The sequence below is a fragment of the Bidens hawaiensis genome, unplaced genomic scaffold, assembly GCF_021521415.1.
Source record: "Bidens hawaiensis isolate Kalapana, Puna unplaced genomic scaffold, B.hawaiensis_p1.1 tig00005851_1, whole genome shotgun sequence".
In the NCBI taxonomy this organism is placed as follows: Eukaryota; Viridiplantae; Streptophyta; class Magnoliopsida; order Asterales; family Asteraceae; genus Bidens; species Bidens hawaiensis.
In genome coordinates this window covers 138,233-160,271 of record NW_027491385.1, presented here as the reverse complement: position 1 = coordinate 160,271, position 22,039 = coordinate 138,233, and the positions used below count along the sequence as shown (strand labels likewise).

The 22,039-nt window shown below is 44.0% G+C and overlaps 1 protein-coding gene across 1 annotated transcript; it reads left to right on the top strand.

The window, feature by feature from the left end:
* Positions 1 to 15,422: 15,422 nt before the first annotated feature.
* LOC143630835 (WRKY transcription factor WRKY51-like) lies at positions 15,423 to 17,044 on the top strand. The gene is made up of 3 exons (XM_077099739.1): positions 15,423 to 15,880; positions 16,260 to 16,388; positions 16,785 to 17,044. Exons 1-3 carry the CDS (start codon positions 15,423 to 15,425, stop codon positions 16,897 to 16,899), a joined length of 702 nt encoding a protein of 233 aa, XP_076955854.1. The 3' UTR covers positions 16,900 to 17,044.
* The last annotated feature ends 4,995 nt before the right edge of the window (positions 17,045 to 22,039 follow it).

The window sequence follows — 22,039 nt, the reverse complement described above, 5'->3', positions numbered from 1 at the left end:
TTTCACTTAGTAGGATGGCTAAACTTTACCTACATCTGACCTGCGTGTAGGTTTTCCTCATCCTTTTGTTAGAAATTCTCTCGTTCGACGCGCGGTTGTCAATAGGTTCGGTTTCCTCTCATGATTTGTGCGGTTAGGACCGGCACTTTCATTTAGTTGACCAAAGTTACTTATGACTGACCTGCGTGAAGGTTTGCCGTTTTTTGGGTTTATGCGGGTTTTGCCGCCTTCCCCACGAAACGACTTTCCACGTAATTATGCGGTGAAAACCGGCATATTAGTGTTGAATAAATTAACCGTTTGACGCGCGGTTGTTAATAGGTTAGTGTTCAATTTTCCTCATGATTCATGCGGATAGACCGGCACTTTCATTTAGTGGGATGACTGAACTTTACCCTTCAACTGACCTGCGTGAAGGTTTGCCATTTTTTGGGTTTATGCGGGTTTTGCCGCCTTCCCCACGCAACGACTTTCACACATGTATGCGGTGAAAACCGGCATATTAGTGTTGGAAGTTCATAAAAGTATAAATGTAAAATCATCAGCGTCGATGTTCTAAGGAGAATCATTTCCATTAGAAGTGGCTCTGGGCCTTTTCTTTACAAATTTGGAATTGATCTACATGCAAACTGTGTAATTGAGCTCCCTTCCATGTTGTTGGGATGGGAGTGGCATCGAGCCGATATGCACCTGGTTCGGGATCTCGTTCTTTACGCAACATGTAGTATCCACATTGAAGCTGGAATTTTTATTCGTGTTTTCCCCAGCTGGGGTTCTACACGGATCAGCCTGCTCAGCGTTCATTGCGCCACGAAGTGCGCGAGCGTCCCATCTCTGACAAATGCTTCGACCATGTCCTTTACGTCTGTGCATTCTTCAGTGTTGTGGCCTTTTGTCCTGTGAAAGTCACAGTATTTGCTCCGATCAGCATTGGGACGATGTCGGATTATTGGAGCCTTTGGCCAGGGGAGCTCCTCAGTGGCGAATATCTCGGTGACGCTTTTGGTGAGTGGCGTCCATCTGGAGTTCTGGTTTGACCGTACGTTATCCCTTCCGCCTAACCGATGTTGCAAGCCGGATGAGGTGTCAAAGTTTACCCTTGACTGCCAAATGCCTAGCTTCCGCTTTTTGTTTAATCGGGCGGTAAGGACGTTGTCTTCTCTTGTTTTCTGGGTGTAGAGGTTTGTGCTCTGTGGGAGATCTCTACCCAGTTGCCTCTCAGTTTCCGCAAAGCGTTTAGCTGCTGTCATGATGGCATCCCATGTGGATGGCATGCCATCTTTACCCGTTAAGGTGTGGATGAGCTCCGGGTCGTTCGCGCCCTGGATGAAAGCAGCGCGAACAAGATCTTCGCTAATATTACCCAGACTTAGCTTCTTTGAGTTGAAGCGAGTGATGAAGTCTGGCAAAGATTCATCTTCCTCTCGAATGCATTTGAGGATTGTCCATTGCTCCTCGATATACTTTCGTTGTTGGCTGAAGTGTTGGCTAAACTTCTGTTGGAAGTCTGCCCAGTCGTAGATGTGGTTGACCGGTAGACGATCGAACCACGCTCTAGCTGGCCCAACAATCGTCATTTGGAACATGTAACACCACGTAGGTTCCGTCCAATTGCTGACGGTTGCCCCCGCTATGAACCTGTTCAAATGATCGTCTGGATCAGATATACCATCATAAGTGCCGATGTTGGACATCTGTTTGGCACTTTTTGGGGCGATTGCTTCCGCAATGTCCCTTGCAAATTTGGACGTTCCCGCATTTGCCACAGTTGGTCTGAATGTTTTGGAGAAGTCACGTGGATTTCCACCTGTGTTTTTTTGGTTTGAAGGCTTCTCCAAAACGCCTTCTCGGTTGGGAGTCCGTTTCCTTACGCTTCCCTTTTGCCCTATGGCGAGGGTTCGCGTCGGTGTCGGATTCCTCCGAGTCATCGTCCAAGTATTCTTCGAATTCGTCAGCCTGTTGGACGGAACGCAAGAGTTCGTCCAACTCAGCTTGGAATTCCTTCTGACGTGCCTCCGCCCATGCCTTAACTTCATCGAGTGTTTGGCGGGGGGAGTCTTGTTCGTTTCTCTAACTGGGTATCGGTGAATCCCAGTGAGCGATTATTTACTGTACTTGCCCCAGCTTGGGTAACTGGGGTAGTGTTCGTAAAATTTACTTCACTTGCCCCGGCTTGGGTAACCGGGGTAGTGTTTGTAAAGACTGTGTAACCGGTATTCCCCCCAGTAGCTGGGGTTGTGGTTACCGGAGTTTCTTTAACCATCTTTCCAGAAGTTTGAAAAAACTGAAAAGAAATGAAGTTCTAGCTTTTATGCACGGATGGCGCCAATGAAGAAACACTAACCGGACCCCGGACAGATTACGAGTAACCTGGGGGTTAGATAGATGTTTCACACGAGGGGTTAGACCCAGAAAAGATGGTTCTTCTGATAACCTGCAAAACAGACACCGTGAGCTTGTCACTGAGAAGGGGGGGGGGGGTTCCTCCTTGTGACCACCCTCCGGCGTGAGAATCAGACTAGATTGCTCTTTAAATATAAATGTATATTAAGAGATTGCTAGAGCAGATATCAGGTATAATATGATGATAATATGATAAGATATGATGATCATACCATTTGGGGTATTTATAGCCGAAGGTAGGTTTCCAAGGAGGTGTGGCCGGCTGAATAGTATTCCTGTTCCACCAACTGTGGCCTACGCACGTGCCCTGCTGGTAGTTGGTGGGTAGGCAGCGGCTGACAGTGACCAGGCCTGCTGTGTACTATTCCTTTTCCACCAACTGCCGGCTATGCACGTGGTATGACAGGAGTTGGTGAGTAGGCAGCGGCTAATAGTGGCATACAGTACAAGAGCATGCTGCTCGCCATACTGTTGTCAATAAGCTGTCGTATCTTTAGTCAGATCTTTTGCCCATACCTCGTCAGGTACAGTACAAAAGATCTTCCCGTATCGTACGGACTGGCTTTTGGGCGGGAGTATTCCCCCTCCCGCCTTTGTGCGGGATTGTTCCCGGCTTTGCTCATTCCTTCAGGTGACACTGAGTGATTGAGAGCTAAGTGCCTTGTGCGTGTAGCCTTGCTGCGCGGGTGGCCTTCCCTGATGGCTTGTATCCGCAGCTGCGGGAACAGGCAGAGTACTTCACCATTGGGAGGCATTTCCTGCGGGGACAGCTTGCGTACTGCGCGTAAGGACGTCACGTATCTGAGCATGGTGGGTCCTGCGGATCCAGTTGGTTTCTGCGCAGACGTCCCTCTTCAAGGTGAGTCTTGCGGGTCCAACTGGGCTCTGCTGGGACCTACCTCTTCAGTACTGATGATACTTGCTATATACAACTTCTATATATTTTTATCATTCATATACATATACCGCCAGCGTTTACAAACATACAACCCTTTACATTTTGCACCATTGAAATTTGGAGTCATATTGTTTGCCTACTTTAGACTCTGCCTTAAACCTAGAAAATCTCTTTCAACGGTCGGCCCTAACATGCAAAGTTTGTCCAAAATATTCTAACAATCGAGCAAATAGTCCACTCATGTGGCCCCAAATGATGGTGCACTTGCACCTAATCCTACAACAAATTATGCTCTAGTTCTCATGCGTTAAGACTTATAAAGAGATGGTGTAGAATATTGCAATAGAAAACTTTTTAAAGGTAAAAGTATAAGTGTGACGCCACAATAAATAAACATGGTACAAACTTAGAAAACACCTTCTTATGAAAACCACGACACTAATGACATCAAATGTTAACTAGCCGGCATCAAATATGATAGTCACCATTAGTGCACCCTTATGAACGTTTAAATGATTAAAGAGACGGAGGAAGGTGATGTAGGACATGGGTCACGATTTTATTAAACAATATTAATAAAATAAATAAATAATCTCTACAAAATTAGGAAATTGTAGTACATATACCGTATACAAATTTAAACGAGAATAACAATAAATATAACGTATATACATGTCTTGTTTCATACCGAAGTCCTTAACTTGTGCTCGAACGCCGAGTTCTTTGACGAGTTGAAACTGGATCGGAGCCGAGTTGATCATCGTGTTGAAACTGCACCGGAACCAAGCTCACATCGTCTAGCTCGTGTTCACCGAGATCCGAGCATCACCTCGGAGTCATGTCTTCTTGTACACCTCTTCCCTTGGTGAACCTGTCTTGATCACCTGACAACGTCTACACCTTTCTAGCTGCAAAACTGAACAAACTGTGATTCCCGGTTGTGGCTGAGGATTTCTGTTAAACAGAGGTCCCTTAAAACAGATTTCGGGCCACCTTCGCGAGCCCGCCTGTTTCTCAGGGTACAACAGCCGAAGCAGTATGTACTGCCGGGATTACCCTAGCACCCGAACCATATTTGTAACGCGAGTTCGGGATCGAATGAGAGTTGGAATTGAGAGAACGTATCATTGGCGGGAAGCCGTTTGGTTCTATGTGCGTGGTAAACAAGCAGGGGCTGCGTGTACATTCGGGTCGTGACTGATGTGGTTTGTCGGTGTGTCGGTGTTGTGGTTGTTATCTTTCAAATGTTCCCACACACCTTCTATTTATAGCAAGGAAGTGTGATGTGTCATTGGACACGTGTCACTCACAGAACTGAGGTGAGCTCAGGTGCTAACACATGGCGTGCTGACTCACCTCAATTATCGACACATGGCAGCTGGTGGCACTCAACTCTCCAGAAGGCGACATGTAGGCTGCTGACATCACTGGACAATGACAAATGTCATACTACCCAACTGTAACACCCCGACCAAAGGCGGATTATACATCGGGGCGCCACATATTGTTTCATTACTCGTGACACTATTTGGGTGTCAATATTTAATAAATATATTCATTCGCGCACGCGCAAAGTAAACACAAGATAACATAAAGCAACATAATTCAATATATTATAAGGCAAAATATTCGAACAACAATAACTTGTCTTGATACATTTTAATCTAGGTCCAAAAGTAAAAACGTCCTACGTGTCCACAAGCTCCAAATGTAGCTACAGCAAACCTGAACATGTGTTAAAATAAACGTCAAACACTTGCGTGTTGGTGAGAAATCAAGTTTAATACAATACATAGATAACAATAAATCTGCGCGCAACAAGTGTATGTCTGGTGTTTAACAAGGGTGTAATCAGATTGTGATCAAGCCTAAATAGATCATAGCTCATAGTTCAATCCGTGCTCCCAAATGAGCACAAAAACAAGAAAACATCTGTGCAAGTGTAAACAAAGAAAACCGTAAACGATAGGTCTCCCGTGTTCATCTAATGGATCCATGAAAACTTTGGAATAGGCCGAACAAAGCGGTTAATGATACACACATACAAATAAACAGCCAAGTAAACGTCCTCAACACATGGGATACTGCGCGACTAAAGTTCATAAACAAGTTTAAGACTCAAGTTTGTACGAACACATGAACATCCCAAAACATAAAAAATAAAAAGGGATTAGGTACGAGATTACTCACTTGATAAACGATGCGGTGTAAGATAAAGCAAGAACCAACTTTAAACAAGCACAAGTTAACCTATAAATAAGATTATTGTTTTAATGATTTGTTTTAAGTCTTGATTATAAGTTAGCATAATTAGTAAGTAAATTATTATATATAATATATATATATTACCGAAAAAGCAGGGCAGAACAGGGAGGAAGACGGAGGCAGAGAGGGAGGCGGCAGAGAGAGCAAGGAGAACAGGAGAGATTAAGTGCTTGTGTGTGTAGTGTTAGGAAAAAATAAGATTATTATTTATAGGGAAACCCTAGGGAACACAATCCCTAGAAAAGGGGAAAAGATCTCAAAAAGCAAAAGATTCCAAAAGCAAAAGATATCAAAAGATATGGCAGCTGCAGGGGGCAAGATAAAGCTGACAGGGAACAGTAAAAAGCATGGGCGGTTCAGATAAAGGTACTGGTCAAGCATGGAAAAAGCAGATCTCCAAAGATAATGTCAGTCACTTTTTCTGCCAACCAATGGGGTTGGTGCGCATGCTGCGCCGAAAGTAACTTTTCAGACATAAAGCAGATTAGGTCAACAGCACAAAAGATAAGACAACACAAAAGCAAACGGCTAGATTAAACAGAAGAAAACTCAAGGGGTTTAGCGCGAGAAAGCTCGAGCGCGAAGGCAGACACAGAAGGTCAAGAGAGCGCGAGCGCGAAGGCAGACAGAACTAACCTTAACGCGTCGCGGAAAGAACTACATTTCTAAGCGCGCCGCGGGAAGAATCACATTTCTTAGCGCGCCGCGGGAGGAACTAAAATTCCTAGCGCGCCGCGGGAAGAACTATAATTCTTCGCGCGTCGAGGGATGAACTACGATCCTTAGCGCGCTGCGAGAAGAACTACAAATCCTTAGCGCGTCGCGGGAAGAACTACCGTTCTTCGCGCGCTGCGAGAAGAATTACAATTCTTAGCGCGCTGCGAGAAGAGTTCGTCTCGCGTATCGCTGGAACAGATGGTCTTCACGCAGGCTTCCTTGAAAGGAGTCTGGCGCGTGGAGCTGCGCAGACAACCTTAGGCGGGAAGAAACAAAGGACAAGGAGAGGAGAAAAAGAAGGAAACAAGGCTTAAGGGCGGGACGGCGACAAGAGGGAAAAGAAGGCGGAAAGAGAGAAGAGGGACGGCGGAAAGAAAGAGAGAGAAAGAGGCGGGAAGGAAAATATATATTATTATTAAAAGTAAAATATAAGTATAAATAAATATTAAATCACAAAAGAAAGAGATCGGATAAGGGAAACGGGTACCTGGGTCGGGTCGGATCGGGCAGATGTCACAGTCTCCCCTACTTTAAGAAATTTCGTCCCGAAATTTATCTCGAAGTAGGTTGCGCAGAGAACAGGTGCGGGTACTTGATCTTCATTTGATCTTCCCTTTCCCATGTAAACTCGGCTCCGCGCTTGGACTCCCAGCGAACTTTAACAATAGGGATACGACTGCGCTTGGTTTGCTTAACCTCGCGATCCATAATCTCAACAGGCTTCTCAACGAAATGCATAGTTTCATCAACTTGAACTTCATCAAGTGGAATGTGAAGGTTCTCGTCAGCTAAACACTTCTTGAGATTGGATACATGGAACGTTGGATGCACATTACTGAGCGCGGGCGGCAGGTCAAGTCTGTAGGCAACTTTTCCTACACGCGCGAGAATCTTAAATGGTCCAACATATCGAGGAGCAAGCTTACCTTTCTTCCCAAAGCGGACAACACCCTTCCAGGGCGACACTTTGAGGAGAACAAGATCACCAACTTGAAATTCGAGAGGCTTTCGCCTGCGATCTGCGTAACTCTTCTGTCGGCTTCTGGCAGTCAACAGATGATCACGGATCTTGGCGATTTTATCGGTTGTCTCTTGAACAAGTTCGGGTCCTGTGATTTGAGCTTCTCCCACTTCGCTCCAACAAATCGGGGAGCGGCACTTACGACCTTAAAGTGCTTCAAATGGGGCCATACCAATACTGGAATGATAGCTGTTATTATAAGAGAACTCAATCAAAGGCAGGTGTGAATCCCAATTACCTCCAAAATCAAGAACACAAGATCGGAGCATATCCTCAAGGGTTTGAATAGTTCGCTCAGACTGACCGTCAGTCTGAGGATGATATGCCGTACTCATGTCCAAGCGAGTTCCTAGCGCAGATTGGAGAGATTTCCAAAAGCGAGATATAAAACGGCCATCGCGATCGGATATGATGCTCAAAGGAGTACCATGGCGGCAGACAATTTCCTTGACATAAAGCTGCGCGAGTTGCTCAACACGGTAGTTTTCACGAATGGGCAGGAAGTGAGCAGACTTAGTCAAACGATCCACTATTACCCAAATGCTATCATGTTTGCTTGCTGTCAAAGGTAACTTGGTAATGAAGTCCATCGCTATACCTTCCCATTTCCACGTAGGAATTTCTGGTTGTTCGAGCAAACCAGATGGGCGTTGGTGTTCAGCTTTTACCTTAGAACAGGTCGGGCATTTAGCTACGAACACAGCAATATCCTTTTTCATACCGGGCCACCAATAAGTAATGCGCAAATCCTTGTACATCTTATCAGCGCCGGGATGAATAGAATACCGAGATTTGTGCGCTTCACTCAGGATATCAGCGCGAAGATTCTCATCAAAGGGAACCCAGATGCGATTGAGGTAGCAGAGAATTCCACTCAGATTGGGCACAAAATTCGCTTCCGCGCCACACGCTAACTCGGCGCGAAGGTTACCATTTCTGATGGATGCGCGCTGCGCGTCACGAATGCGCGATTCAAGGTTGCTTTGGATCGGCGCGAAGTGAAGTTGCGTGCGCGGCAAGATACAGTTAAGTTGGCAGGGTTTCGGCTGAGCGCATCGGCTACCACATTAGCCTTACCAGGATGATACCGGATCTCACTATCGTAATCGCTGATGAGTTCGTTCCATCGGCGTTGCCTCATGTTAAGTTCCTTCTGATCAAAGATATGCTGAAGGCTTTTATGGTCAGTGTAGAGGATACACTTAGTACCATAAAGGTAGTGTCTCCAGATCTTCAAGGCAAAAACAATTGCGCCTAGTTCGAGGTCGTGAGTTGTATAATTCTTCTCGTGAACCTTGAGTTGCCTTGATGCGTAAGCGATAACCTTGCCTCGTTGCATAAGAACACAACCGAGACCTTGGTTGGAGGCATCGCAGTACACGACAAAATCATCATTACCCTCAGGTAGCGCAAGGACAGGAGCTTCACACAACAAACGCTTGAGTGTTAGAAAGGATTCTTCTTGCTTCGAGCCCCAAATATACGGTTTACCTTTGTGCGTTAGAGCTGTTAAAGGCAAAGCGATCTTTGAGAAGTTCGAAATAAATCGCCGGTAGTAACCAGCTAAGCCCAGAAAGGAACGGATCTCAGAAGGAGTGGATGGCGTCAACCAGTTCTTGATTGCTTCAATCTTGGATGGGTCGACATGAATACCCATCTTGTTTACAACATGACCAAGAAACTGTACTTCATCTAACCAGAATTCACACTTGGAAAGCTTGGCAAAGAGCTGCTCGGTTCTAAGTTTTTGCAACACCAACCGAAGATGTTGCTCATGCTCGGCCTTGGTCTTAGAATAAATCAGAACGTCATCGATAAACACAATCACGAATTTATCCAAGAAAGGCCTACACACCCGATTCATTAGATCCATGAAAACGGCGGGTGCGTTGGTTAAACCGAAGGACATGACCAAGAATTCAAAATGGCCATAACGAGTTCGAAAAGCAGTCTTCGGAACATCTTCATCGCGGATGCGCAACTGGTGATAGCCAGAGCGGAGATCAATCTTGGAAAAACAAGAGGCACCTTGGAGTTGATCAAAGAGGTCGTCAATACGCGGTAAGGGATACCGGTTTTTAATGGTGAGTTTGTTCAACTCGCGGTAATCAATACACATGCGAAACGATCCATCTTTCTTTTTAACGAACAACACCGGGGCACCCCAGGGCGAAGAGCTAGGGCGGATGAATCCTTTAGCAGTCAACTCTTGAAGTTGGCTTGCCAATTCTTGCATCTCAGCGGGCGCAAGACGGTAAGGAGATTTAGCTACGGGGGAAGCACCAGGGACAAGATCAATACGAAACTCGACTTCACGAGCGGGAGGGATACCAGGAAGATCATCAGGAAAAACTTCAGGGAAATCACGCACAACAGGGATATCGCGAAGCTTCTTCTTTCCTTCATCGGGTTTGACCACATGGGCTAAAAATGCAATACACTTCTTCCGCATGAGTCTTTGGGCTTCGGCGCAAGACATAAGCTTAAGACCACTGGAGGGTTTCTCGCCGTAGATATGAAGATCACCATTTTCTCGAGGTATGCGAATCATCTTCTTGGCGCAAATAACTTCGGCGTGATGATGCGAGAGCCAGTCCATACCAATGATAACATCAAAGCTTCCAAGAGGCATGGGGATGAGGTCGATCAGAAAATCGTTTTCGTTAAGATTAAGCGTGCAATCTTTAATCACGGAGTTAATTAAAACAGTTTAACCATTAGCCAATTCAACTGAAAAATTTTCTTTTAAATCGTTGCGCTGGCGCGCAAGCTTCTGCTCAAACGCGCGAGAAATAAAACTTCGATCGGCGCCAGTATCAAAAAGTACAGAAGCATAAAATCCGTTAAGCAAAAATGTACCATTAACTACGTCATTATTCGCTTGTGCTTGGTGCGCGGTTATGTTAAAAGCTCGTCCGCGCGCCACCTGGTTCGAAATTTGGTTCACCGGATTCGCTTGTGTGATTTGCACTTGTAGTCTCGGGCACGCGTTCCGGAAATGACTGGGATCACCGCAGTTGTAGCACGACCTGGGTCGTGGATTAGGGTATGCTGGTTGTGGGTTTTGCAGGTAGGCTGGTGGTGTTTGCGCGATTGGGTTGGCGGGAGGGACTCTACAGAACTCGGCAGAGTGACCAACGCGGCCACATCGGTTACATTGTCGACACGGGGTTTGGGTTGGGTGGTGAAGTCTACAGGTTGGGCAAAAGGGTTGGGTTTCTGTATAAGGTTTCTTAGGTGGCGGGGCAGGGAGTGCGGGATTGGTTAAGGCATAGTTGTGGACTACAGGAGGTGTTGGGTAGGCTGTCAGTGGGTTAGGCGTGTAAACTGGATGTTGGTAGGTGGGTTGCTGGACTATGGGCGGGCTGGTAAGCGCGTAGACTTGTCTGCGCCTACGTTTCGGGTTGTTATGGTGTGAGGGTTCTGGTTTGGTTTCTGTTGGTTCTGGGACAGTCTTGATGGGTTTGGTCTTTTCTGTTCCCCGCAGGAACAGGGTTCCTGCTCTGACATGGTTGTCGCTGAGCACAGCGGCCAACTCAATGGCGTCAGAGAGGGTTACTGGGTTTCTGGCCCATACAGAATCTTGAATTTCCATGGGGAGACCCCCAAGGAATTTCTTTATGGCTCGGCGAGAAGGGGTAACAAGGTGAGGGACAAGCAGGCTTAGTTCATGGAAGCGCGTCGCGTACTCGCGCGCTTCACCGCTGTATTGCTTAAGATTCCAAAATTCCTCCTCCAGGCGCTTAACTTCGTTGGGAGGGCAGAATTCTCGCGTCAGAATTTCCTTGAATTCCTCCCATGTCATGCTAGAAGCAGCTTCTGCGCCACGCGCATGAGCTACTCCATTCCACCATGTAAGCGCTCTAGATTCCAGGACACTGGAAGCATACAGGGTTCGTCTGTCTGAGGGGCATTGGGTGTGGAGGAAAGTGTTTTCTATTTTCTCAAGCCACTGGAGCATCACGGTGGCTCCTTCAAGACCTGTGAACTTTGGAGGGTTACCCGCGTTAAAGGACTTAATGTTGTAACCAGAGGTGTTGGTATTGTTTTGGCTCAAAGCTTGGGCTATTGCGGCGGCCATTTCCTGGGAACGTTGCTGCCTGCGCTTGCGCGAGGCTTCTCTCCTCTGATGGCGGCGAGATAGCGGAGGCATTCTATAAAAGTTTTAATTTTAGTTAATATCTTGGTTTTAGCGCAAAGTATGTCATCGTAAAGCTTGTTTCGCGAAGTTAGTTACTGTCAAAAGTTAAAGTAAAATAAATGACCCTGAATGCAGACTTAATAAAGGTAACAAATTCGAATCAAGAATCGACAATTCATGTATCACCATGACTTTCCGAATTCCCAATTTAAAATATACGAGCAAACGAGTATTGGAGATTGACGATTCATGTATCACCATGACTTTTCAATCTTCAATATAAAATATACAAGAAAATGAGTATTGGAGGTTGACAATTCATGTATCACCATGACTTTTCAAGTCTCCAACCTCAGAACATAATCGTAAATGGAAATTGAAAATCAACTATTCATGTATCACCATGACTTTTCGGATTTTCAAATCCAACAAACGAGTATGTAAGTAAAATCAATAAAAATCGAAATTCAACAAAAATCGAATTATCGCGGAATAAAACATAAAATCATACACTGCGCAAGCGCGAGCATATTCATAAATAACGAGTAATTAACAATAAGCGCGCAAACATGAGATTTCTCTCATGCGCGAGAAGGGACTCTTAGGTATTCTAGGCCGTTACGTCTAACCACCTATCCTAAAGTCAACGAGCTCTGATACCAATCTGTAACACCCCGACCAAAGGCGGATTATACATCGGGGCGCCACATATTGTTTCATTACTCGTGACACTATTTGGGTGTCAATATTTAATAAATATATTCATTCGCGCACGCGCAAAGTAAACACAAGATAACATAAAGCAACATAATTCAATATATTATAAGGCAAAATATTCGAACAACAATAACTTGTCTTGATACATTTTAATCTAGGTCCAAAAGTAAAAACGTCCTACGTGTCCACAAGCTCCAAATGTAGCTACAGCAAACCTGAACATGTGTTAAAATAAACGTCAAACACTTGCGTGTTGGTGAGAAATCAAGTTTAATACAATACATAGATAACAATAAATCTGCGCGCAACAAGTGTATGTCTGGTGTTTAACAAGGGTGTAATCAGATTGTGATCAAGTCTAAATAGATCATAGCTCATAGTTCAATCCGTGCTCCCAAATGAGCACAAAAACAAGAAAACATCTGTGCAAGTGTAAACAAAGAAAACCGTAAACGATAGGTCTCCCGTGTTCATCTAATGGATCCATGAAAACTTCGGAATAGGCCGAACAAAGCGGTTAATGATACACACATACAAATAAACAGCCAAGTAAACGTCCTCAACACATGGGATACTGCGCGACTAAAGTTCATAAACAAGTTTAAGACTCAAGTTTGTACGAACACATGAACATCCCAAAACATAAAAAATAAAAAGGGATTAGGTACGAGATTACTCACTTGATAAACGATGCGGTGTAAGATAAAGCAAGAACCAACTTTAAACAAGCACAAGTTAACCTATAAATAAGATTATTGTTTTAATGATTTGTTTTAAGTCTTGATTATAAGTTAGCATAATTAGTAAGTAAATTATTATATATAATATATATATATTACCGGAAAAGCAGGGCAGAACAGGGAGGAAGACGGAGGCAGAGAGGGAGGCGGCAGAGAGAGCAAGGAGAACAGGAGAGATTAAGTGCTTGTGTGTGTAGTGTTAGGAAAAAATAAGATTATTATTTATAGGGAAACCCTAGGGAACACAATCCCTAGAAAAAGGGGAAAAGATCTCAAAAAGCAAAAGATTCCAAAAGCAAAAGATATCAAAAGATATGGCAGCTGCAGGGGGCAAGATAAAGCTGACAGGGAACAGTAAAAAGCATGGGCGGTTCAGATAAAGGTACTGGTCAAGCATGGAAAAAGCAGATCTCCAAAGATAATGTCAGTCACTTTTTCTGCCAACCAATGGGGTTGGTGCGCATGCTGCGCCGAAAGTAACTTTTCAGACATAAAGCAGATTAGGTCAACAGCACAAAAGATAAGACAACACAAAAGCAAACGGCTAGATTAAACAGAAGAAAACTCAAGGGGTTTAGCGCGAGAAAGCTCGAGCGCGAAGGCAGACACAGAAGGTCAAGAGAGCGCGAGCGCGAAGGCAGACAGAACTAACCTTAACGCGTCGCGGAAAGAACTACATTTCTAAGCGCGCCGCGGGAAGAATCACATTTCTTAGCGCGCCACGGGAGGAACTAAAATTCCTAGCGCGCCGCGGGAAGAACTATAATTCTTCGCGCGTCGAGGGATGAACTACGATCCTTAGCGCGCTGCGAGAAGAACTACAAATCCTTAGCGCGTCGCGGGAAGAACTACCGTTCTTCGCGCGCTGCGAGAAGAATTACAATTCTTAGCGCGCTGCGAGAAGAGTTCGTCTCGCGTATCGCTGGAACAGATGGTCTTCACGCAGGCTTCCTTGAAAGGAGTCTGGCGCGTGGAGCTGTGCAGACAACCTTAGGCGGGAAGAAACAAAGGACAAGGAGAGGAGAAAAAGAAGGAAACAAGGCTTAAGGGCGGGACGGCGACAAGAGGGAAAAGAAGGCGGAAAGAGAGAAGAGGGACGGCGGAAAGAAAGAGAGAGAAAGAGGCGGGAAGGAAAATATATATTATTATTAAAAGTAAAATATAAGTATAAATAAATATTAAATCACAAAAGAAAGAGATCGGATAAGGGAAACGGGTACCTGGGTCGGGTCGGATCGGGCAGATGTCACACCAACCCTACTACACAAAAATACTAAGGCCTCACAAGCGTTCTACCAATGTGGGACAAACCCATTTCTCTTTTTAATAGTGTTCAAGTTATCAACTACATACTTTAAATACGTTACTAATTTATTTATTAGTAACAAATACTAATAAATGGTAATTATTGTCCAAAATTTCCAACAGGTGAGAAGAATGTGCCCACAATAAGTACATATTTTCATGAAATACTCTTTGGTCTAGTGGTATCAACTATTTAGATAAGACTTTGCTTAAGAATGAATATTCAGATCCTATGAGTAACAAAAAAGTAAAAAGGAAAATAAAAAATGCGGTTCAAAATAAATGAATAAATAAATATTTATGTGGGTTTTTATTATTGCATTTAATTTTATGAATTTAACAAACAACCAATTTAAACATTTCACATTTAATTCCTGTTAATCTGACTTTATATATACTTTGTTTTCCTTTGTCATGTAAATAGTGGGCTCGCTCACTTTGTAGAGAGTATTTTGTCCCTCGGACGGTTTGTTATGCCATCGCTAACTGCTAAGAATACTTCGGTGAGTAATATGTTGGTTTAGACCGGCTAGCTAGTTCAAATCCGAGCTCATTTATTTTAAATAAAAAAAACTTATTTTCAGGCTCTAGCTCGTGATCAAGCTTATATAAACTCGTCTTAGCGAACCAATCTGGAGTAATTCATAAACGGTTTGATGAACTTAATTACAAGTAATTTCTTAAAATAGTTATCATAAATCTATTAATAAAACAAAGGTGTATTTTTTTTATTAATCTCAGCTTTCATCTTTTGGTCGCTGCTGGTCCTAACTAACGAATTACCTACTGACAATCTCATTTTTTAACATTTGTGCTATCAACAGTATGTGATTAACAGAATATTAACACTAGATGTTAGTTGTGGTTAATAAAAATCAGCACCCTAAAACTAAAATAAATAAGATCATGCTTTTATTTTATTTTATTACACCAAATATTTGTGAAATCAAGATTTAATATTAACATATTCTTTCTTTCTTTCTTTATTCGTTATTATATTTTGATAATTAATTTCATTATTTATTCCTTGTTAGACTTTCTGAACCGATGGATACCTTCTGTTCATTTGTCCGTTTATTTAATAAAACATGTTTTCAGAAAGTCAAACTCCATCTCCACCGTCCGATCTCCTTCTCACCTTTTGACTTTACCATCTTTATAAACCCCCCAAACTCTTCTTCCTCTTCACTCCAATAAGCTTCACCTTCTGCAACAATGGCGGTTGATTTCGTCGGCATCCAAACCGCCGCTCAACACCTCAACCACATATTACACCTCAACAACCACGACCTCAACCAAGCCGTAACCGTTTTAAACCGCAGCGGACACGCTCGCTTCCGCCGTGGACCTCACGCGCCTTCGAGATCTGAAGAGAATATGCAGGCGGAGTTAACTGCGGCGTTGAAGAAATCTGTTACAGAGACAACGGCGTTGTTTCAGTCGATGACGTCATCTTTCGTCGGAGGAAGCGTGGACGGAAGCGTTTCGAAAGGCAGGCAGCTGTCTTCGTTAGGTATCGTAGCGCCGGCGCCGTCGTTCTCGTCACGGAAGCCGCCGCTTCCGTCGTCTCACCGGAAACGGAACAGAACCGAGATTACTTCGGCTTCGTTACAAGCGTCTGGAAGAGAGAAGCATTCGGTTTCCGGCAGCGCTTGCCACTGCTGCAAGAGAAGGTATGAACAAGTTTCAGCTCGCACTGCGCACGTTAGCATAACCGAACGTATTCTGTATTTGTGCGCACGTTAGTGTAACTGAACGTGTTCTGTTCATGTGCGCACGTTTCTGTTTTAAGTGTATTTTGCTTTAACGCGCACGTTAGCACATGCGCACGTGAGCATAGCTGAAGCAATTCTGTTTTTAAGTGTATTTTGCTTTACTGCGCACGTTAGCGTAACCGACCGTGCTCTGTTTATGTGCGCACGTTAGCGTGGCCTTGAACCAACAAAAGTGTATTTTGCTTTGCCGCGCACGCTAGCACAAGTGGACTTTCATTGAAGGTCTAGAAAAGTAGAAAGTTCATATATTGATAATTTTTTGGGTTCCTTGGTTCAGGAAAACCGGATCGAAACGAGAAGTTAGAAGAATTCCGATAATCGGATCAAAAGTAGAGAGTATACCGGCCGACGATTACTCGTGGAAGAAATACGGTGAGAAGAAGGTTGACGGATCACCGTTTCCGAGGTACCGGAAAATTTAATTTAGAAACCAGTGTATTACACAAGTTAAATTAAATGTTTTGTTAAAAGTATTTATTTTAAATAACATATCGGATGTGTCTTAATAACTTTTATTGAAAATGAATAGAAAACGACTAATGGTGTAATTATTATTACCAAATTAAAGAAAATCGTTATTATTTAATAGTAACAATATGAGAAAAATGAAAATAAGTTGATCATAAATTGAAACGTGACATTCAATATTTCATTAGAAATAGAGGCGGAAAAACCAACTTCTAGGCTTCTAGCTGACCTACAAACTGATGCGTGTTTCGTGTTATTTTTACTTATTATTTATCAGAATTAATGCGTTAGTTTTTAAATTCTCTTGAGACTGATCTCGATTATGACTTTGCAGAGTATACTATAAATGCAATTCTGCTCAAGGATGTCCGGCAAAAAAGCGCATAGAGTTGGCCTTAACTGATTCAAAGGTGCTTATTGTAACATACGACAGAGAACACCGCCGTTGAATCAATCCGTCAACACTCCGTCACTATTCTCAGCTTTTATGCTCGAGGTTTTTCTGTTCATCGTCTCCGTCGGTGTAACATGTACCATCTTTTTTGAAAGTATGAGATTGTGAAATGTTGAGGGTGTGATATGTAATTAGGTAAAGTAGAAGGGTTTAAAGTGTAAAGTGAATTGAGAAGAAGGCCCAGATCTGAAAGATTCGATTTTGTTTAGATTTATTATTAGTTTCATTGTTCCAAAAAAACAAATATAAAAAGAAAAAGGCGTTTGTTGGGATGACAAAAGTCAACGGATTTTAGTTACTTTTATCGTATAAAACTTATATGTACGCACGTCACTATTATTATTGTAAAATATTATTTTTTGTTTAAAGTAACGGCATAATTCTTTAGAATAATCTTTCCAGATAAATTATTATTATTATACTTGGTAAGTTCAAAAAAAGAAACTGGTATTAGAAGGTTATATTATTAAATAATGACGGGGTTTCTTTTATTGTGGTTTTATGTTGTAGTGTTTTTATTTTACTTTCTTATAAGCTGTTTCAGGATGAGTAAAACAAATACCGGTATTGATTTGGTATAGTCGGCATCGAATCGGTATCAAGTTTTGTGTTAAGTGTTGGTTTGGTATGGTACCACTCAGAGCTAATCCCTAGTTTCATGCAGCGACCAAACATGAGAAAACGTGTCTTGAAATCAACATAAATCAACATCCAATTTATGCACTTTGTGTTTGATGCTTTTGGTTTTCTTGCTTTTGATGGTCTGAGGCTATGCTCCACTTAGGCTGGCCAGCGGTCTAACAAATAGTATTATTATGACCCTAAAATCTATAAACCCAATTTTTAAACCGAGAAAACGTGTCTTGAAATCAACACATATTTATGCCTTTTGTGTTTGATGTTTTCAGTTTCCTTGCTTTTGACGGTCTGAAATTATGGAGCTACTTAGTCTTAACCAAAGTTCAATAAATAGTATTATTATGCCCCTAAAATCTAGAAACGTAATTTTTAAACGACTTTGGTATCCTATAATTAAAAAACAGTTGTCTTTATTCAGGAGCCTTCCTTATCGCTCCATCAACAAGAATATTTTAAAAAAGCAATTTAAATAAAAAAGAATATATGTTTTTTTATTAGAAAAAGAAGTCCGATGGGTGTTATTTTGATTAGGTTATTCTTTTAATGCAAGCACTTGTAATGTCATCGTCATGTGCAAGTGCAAGTGCAAGTGCAAGTGCAAGTGCAAGTTAAAGAAAGAGGATCGCTTTGACTTTGAGAAGCAAGTGGATGCCAAAGTGGTTTGCCAGGAGTGACGACTTTATAATATTCGTATTCTAACACATAGTTGTTATGCTTTAACCCTTTTAAAATAATAACTAACGTTTGGTGTTAGTAACTTGGTATCAAATGCTAAGATTTCAAAACATGATGAGTTCAAAATACAATAATATGCTTGGTATACGTTTCATGTTTAAATCTATATGATCTCTATCAGCAAACTACTTTACAAACAAGAATAATATAAATATATAATTTGTAAGTTTATTAGCAGTCTCGTTTAACAAGTATGTACAACTCTTTTGATACAAATATGTATGAAGAAACACTAACCGGACCCCGGGCAGATTACGGATAACCTGGGGGTTAGATAGATGTTTCCGACGAGGGGTTAGACACGGCAAAGATGGTTCTTCTGATAACCTGCAAAACAGACACCGTGAGCTTGTCACTGAGAAGGGGGGGGGGGGTTCCTCCTTGTGACCACCCTCCGGCGTGAGAATCAGACTAGATTGCTCTTTAAATATAAATGTATATTAAGAGATTGCTAGAGCAGATATCAGGTATAATATGATGATAATATGATAGGATATGATAAGATGAGATGATCATACCATTTGGGGTATTTATAGCCGAAGGTAAGTTTCCAAGGAGGTGTGGCCGGCTGAATAGTATTTCTGTTCCACCAACTGTGGCCTACGCACGTGCCCTGCTGGTAGTTGGTGGGTAGGCAGCGGCTGACAGTGACCAGGCCTGCTGTGTACTATTCCTTTTCCACCAACTGCCGGCTATGCACGTGGTATGACAGGAGTTGGTGAGTAGGCAGCGACTAATAGTGACATACAGTACAGGAGCATGCTGCTCGCCATACTGTTGTCAATAAGCTGTCGTATCTTTAGTCAGATCTTTTGCCCATACCTCGTCAGGTACAGTACAGAAGATCTTCCCGTATCGTACGGACTGGCTTAGTTGGGCGGGAGTATTCCCCCTCCCGCCTTTGTGCGGGATTGTTCCCGGCTTTGCTCATTCCTTCAGGTGACACTGAATGAGAGCTAAGTGCCTTGTGCGTGTAGCCTTGCTGCGCGGGTGGCCTTCCCTGATGGCTTGTATCCGCAACTGCGGGAACAGGCAGAGTCCTTCACCATTGGGAGGCATTTCCTGCGGGAACAGCTTGCGTACTGCGCGTAAGGACGTCACGTCTCTGAGCATGGTGGGTCCTGCGGATCCAGTTGGTTTCTGCGCAGACGTCTCTCTTCAAGGTGAGTCTTGCGGGTCCAACTGGGCTCTGCTGGGACCTACCTCTTCAAGTCCCCCCAGTCCAATGTTCTTCTCATGAATGTTTAATAAAGTGAGGTGAACTTTTGGACTTAAGCAAAGGGTTTTGAAAAGGGTTTTTTAAGGTTTTCCATGGGGATTCTTCCCGAGGAAGTCCTTGTCACTTGCAGAAATTCCCGACTTTCCTACTTGATCTTTGGGTATGATGCGGGTAGGTCTGTAACCTCCTCGCAAGTCAGGAGCGTTGAGTCCCACTTGTGTGGATTCTCCATGAGGTTTTGGTAGTTTTGAACATAGTGATCAATTATGTTAAAACCACCAATTCCATCCTGGAGCTTCAAACAATGTAGTTCTCGACGTTCCCGCTATGCGGGGATGTTATTTCCGTTTCCGCAAGCATTTCCCAGAAGATCCTTCTTGGTTTCAATTCCATGCGGAGCGCTAGGTATGTGAAGGGTTTTGCCTTAACACTGTACCCGCGCTCGTCTTACGGTTACTTTACTTCCAAGGTATTCCTGGCGTCAATTCCCTGCGGGTGCTAGGTATGTGAAGGGTTTTGCCTTAACACTGTACCCGCACCCGTCTTATGGTTACTTGGTTGCCAATGTATTCCTGGCTTCAATTCCCTGCGGGTGTTAGGTATGTGAAGGGTTTTGCCTTAACACTGTACCCGCACCCGTCTTATAGTTATTTGGTTGCCAAGGTATTCTTGGCTTCAATTCCCTGCAGGTGCTAAGTATGTGAAGGGTTTTGCCTTAACACTGTACCCGCACCCGTCTTATGGTTACTTGGTTGCCAAGGTAAGGGGTATTTTCCCGCTTACTTTTGAATCTTTTTGAATTTTTTTTGAAATTCGAAGGGTTGGTGAAAGGATAAGAACAGTCCAAACCTCTGAAACGTCGTGCGACGGTTTCTTCTGACTGTGTCAGGACGTGCAGGAAGTTATGGTGACGTGACAGTACCTGGTCATTCCAGACGCTTTTTCAGGCGCGTGGGCGCGATTTTTCGGGCGCGTGGCCGCGAAATTAATGGTACGCGTCCTTTCAACAGCTGTTGCCAGCTTGCTTTTTGCCACGTGTCATAGTTTCATTGCACCTTTGATTTCTCTCTCTTCCGCATTAAATTCATCGCATTAATTGCGATTAGTATATAAAGGGGGAGAGGGTTCTTTGTAATCCACACTTTCACTATTCTCTTCATCTTCAAAACGATTTCCGGCGAATACTCATCTTTTCAGTCGAGCATTCCCTTGAAATCGTTTTCTTCTTTCATCTGCAAGATGTCTTCACGTGATCTCGAATCTACAGCCGATGACAAGAGTACTGCTGGCGAGTTCCAGTGTGCTCTGCCTGTCGATCTGTATCAGTACATCGTCAGGAAGTTCATGCTCGAGTCTCTCGAGCCTGAGTTTCCTGAACCCCATCAGACGGTGTATGATGCCCCCAGAGGCAAGATCGGGGTATATGCTGCATTCTTTGTCTATGGGAATCTTAGGTTCCCATTGACAAAGTTTGTGTACCGTGTCCTGGAGAGGCACGGTGTGCACCTGACCGAGGTGCACCCGATGGCGATTGCGAAGATTCGCCACTTCTAGTGGGTGTGCCGGATTCTGGGCATTGAGCCCTTCGTCGACCGCCTGATGACCTTCTACTCTTGGAGGTGCATCCAGGGGTGGTATACGCTGATAAACCGAATCAAGGGTTTAAAGATTTGCGCAACCGAGCGCAGTCTTCGCTCGTGGAAGCGGGAGTTCTTCTACATCTCCGCTCGCGCCATCCCCCTTGCCATGAAATTCAAGAATGGGCAAGCACTTCCCAGCCTTCACGCCTCCAACTACCAGGAGGCGGAATGGTTTTCGAGGATATCCCGAGTCCAATCTCCGGTTTACCGGTTTGCGGAGTCCGGGATGGTGATGCTCGGGATGAGCCGGGTGTGGAAGGATGCGGATGCGCAAAAGATCCCAATCGTCCTTGAATACGGTTCGAACTCTGTTCCTTACGATATGCTCTGTTTCTTTTTGTTGATTTAGAATTTCTTCTAACTTCTTTCCTGTTTATTTCAGAGGGGAACGACTTGCAGTCGCTCATGTACCCGCGGGAGGCTGACAGTCCCGCTCGGATGGGTACTCGCGCTCTAGACGAGGACGAGTTGCCCATCCTAGAACAAACGGCGGATCGGTTCGTGGAGGTCTACCCGCTAGGCCACGAGATCCTTAGCGCCAGGCGGCCAGGTAAGGCGCTATTCGACCCTCGACCCCTCAATGTTGAAACCTCTGCTGGAATTCCTCTAATCGTATGTTCTGATGAGGAATCCGCAGATGGTCCTCCGTTGGTGCGGAAGAAGAAGGCTGCCGGCGGGAAGGGGAAGGAGAAGGTGGCCTCCACTGCCGATCCGGTGCCTCGGTCTGATTCGGAGACCGAGACAGAAGAGGTGGCGGGGAATCCCGGTGGTGATAAGACCACCGCTCCGGAGGCTGCGACAACTGTCACCTCCGGAGAGCCCAGGATGACAATGGTGAGCGGCATGAAGAGGCCGGCTCCATCGGGTTCATCCCCGCCTGTCCGTACATTTAGGCTCAAGAA

Bases quoted from the DNA above. Each gene is read 5' to 3' on its own strand.
- LOC143630835 (XM_077099739.1), top strand. From the start codon at position 15,423: ATGGCGGTTGATTTCGTCGGCATCCAAACCGCCGCTCAACACCTCAAC. The intron at 15,881-16,259 runs GTATGAACAAGT...TCCTTGGTTCAG, and splicing joins TGCCACTGCTGCAAGAGAAG to GAAAACCGGATCGAAACGAG. The intron at 16,389-16,784 runs GTACCGGAAAAT...ATGACTTTGCAG, and splicing joins GACGGATCACCGTTTCCGAG to AGTATACTATAAATGCAATT.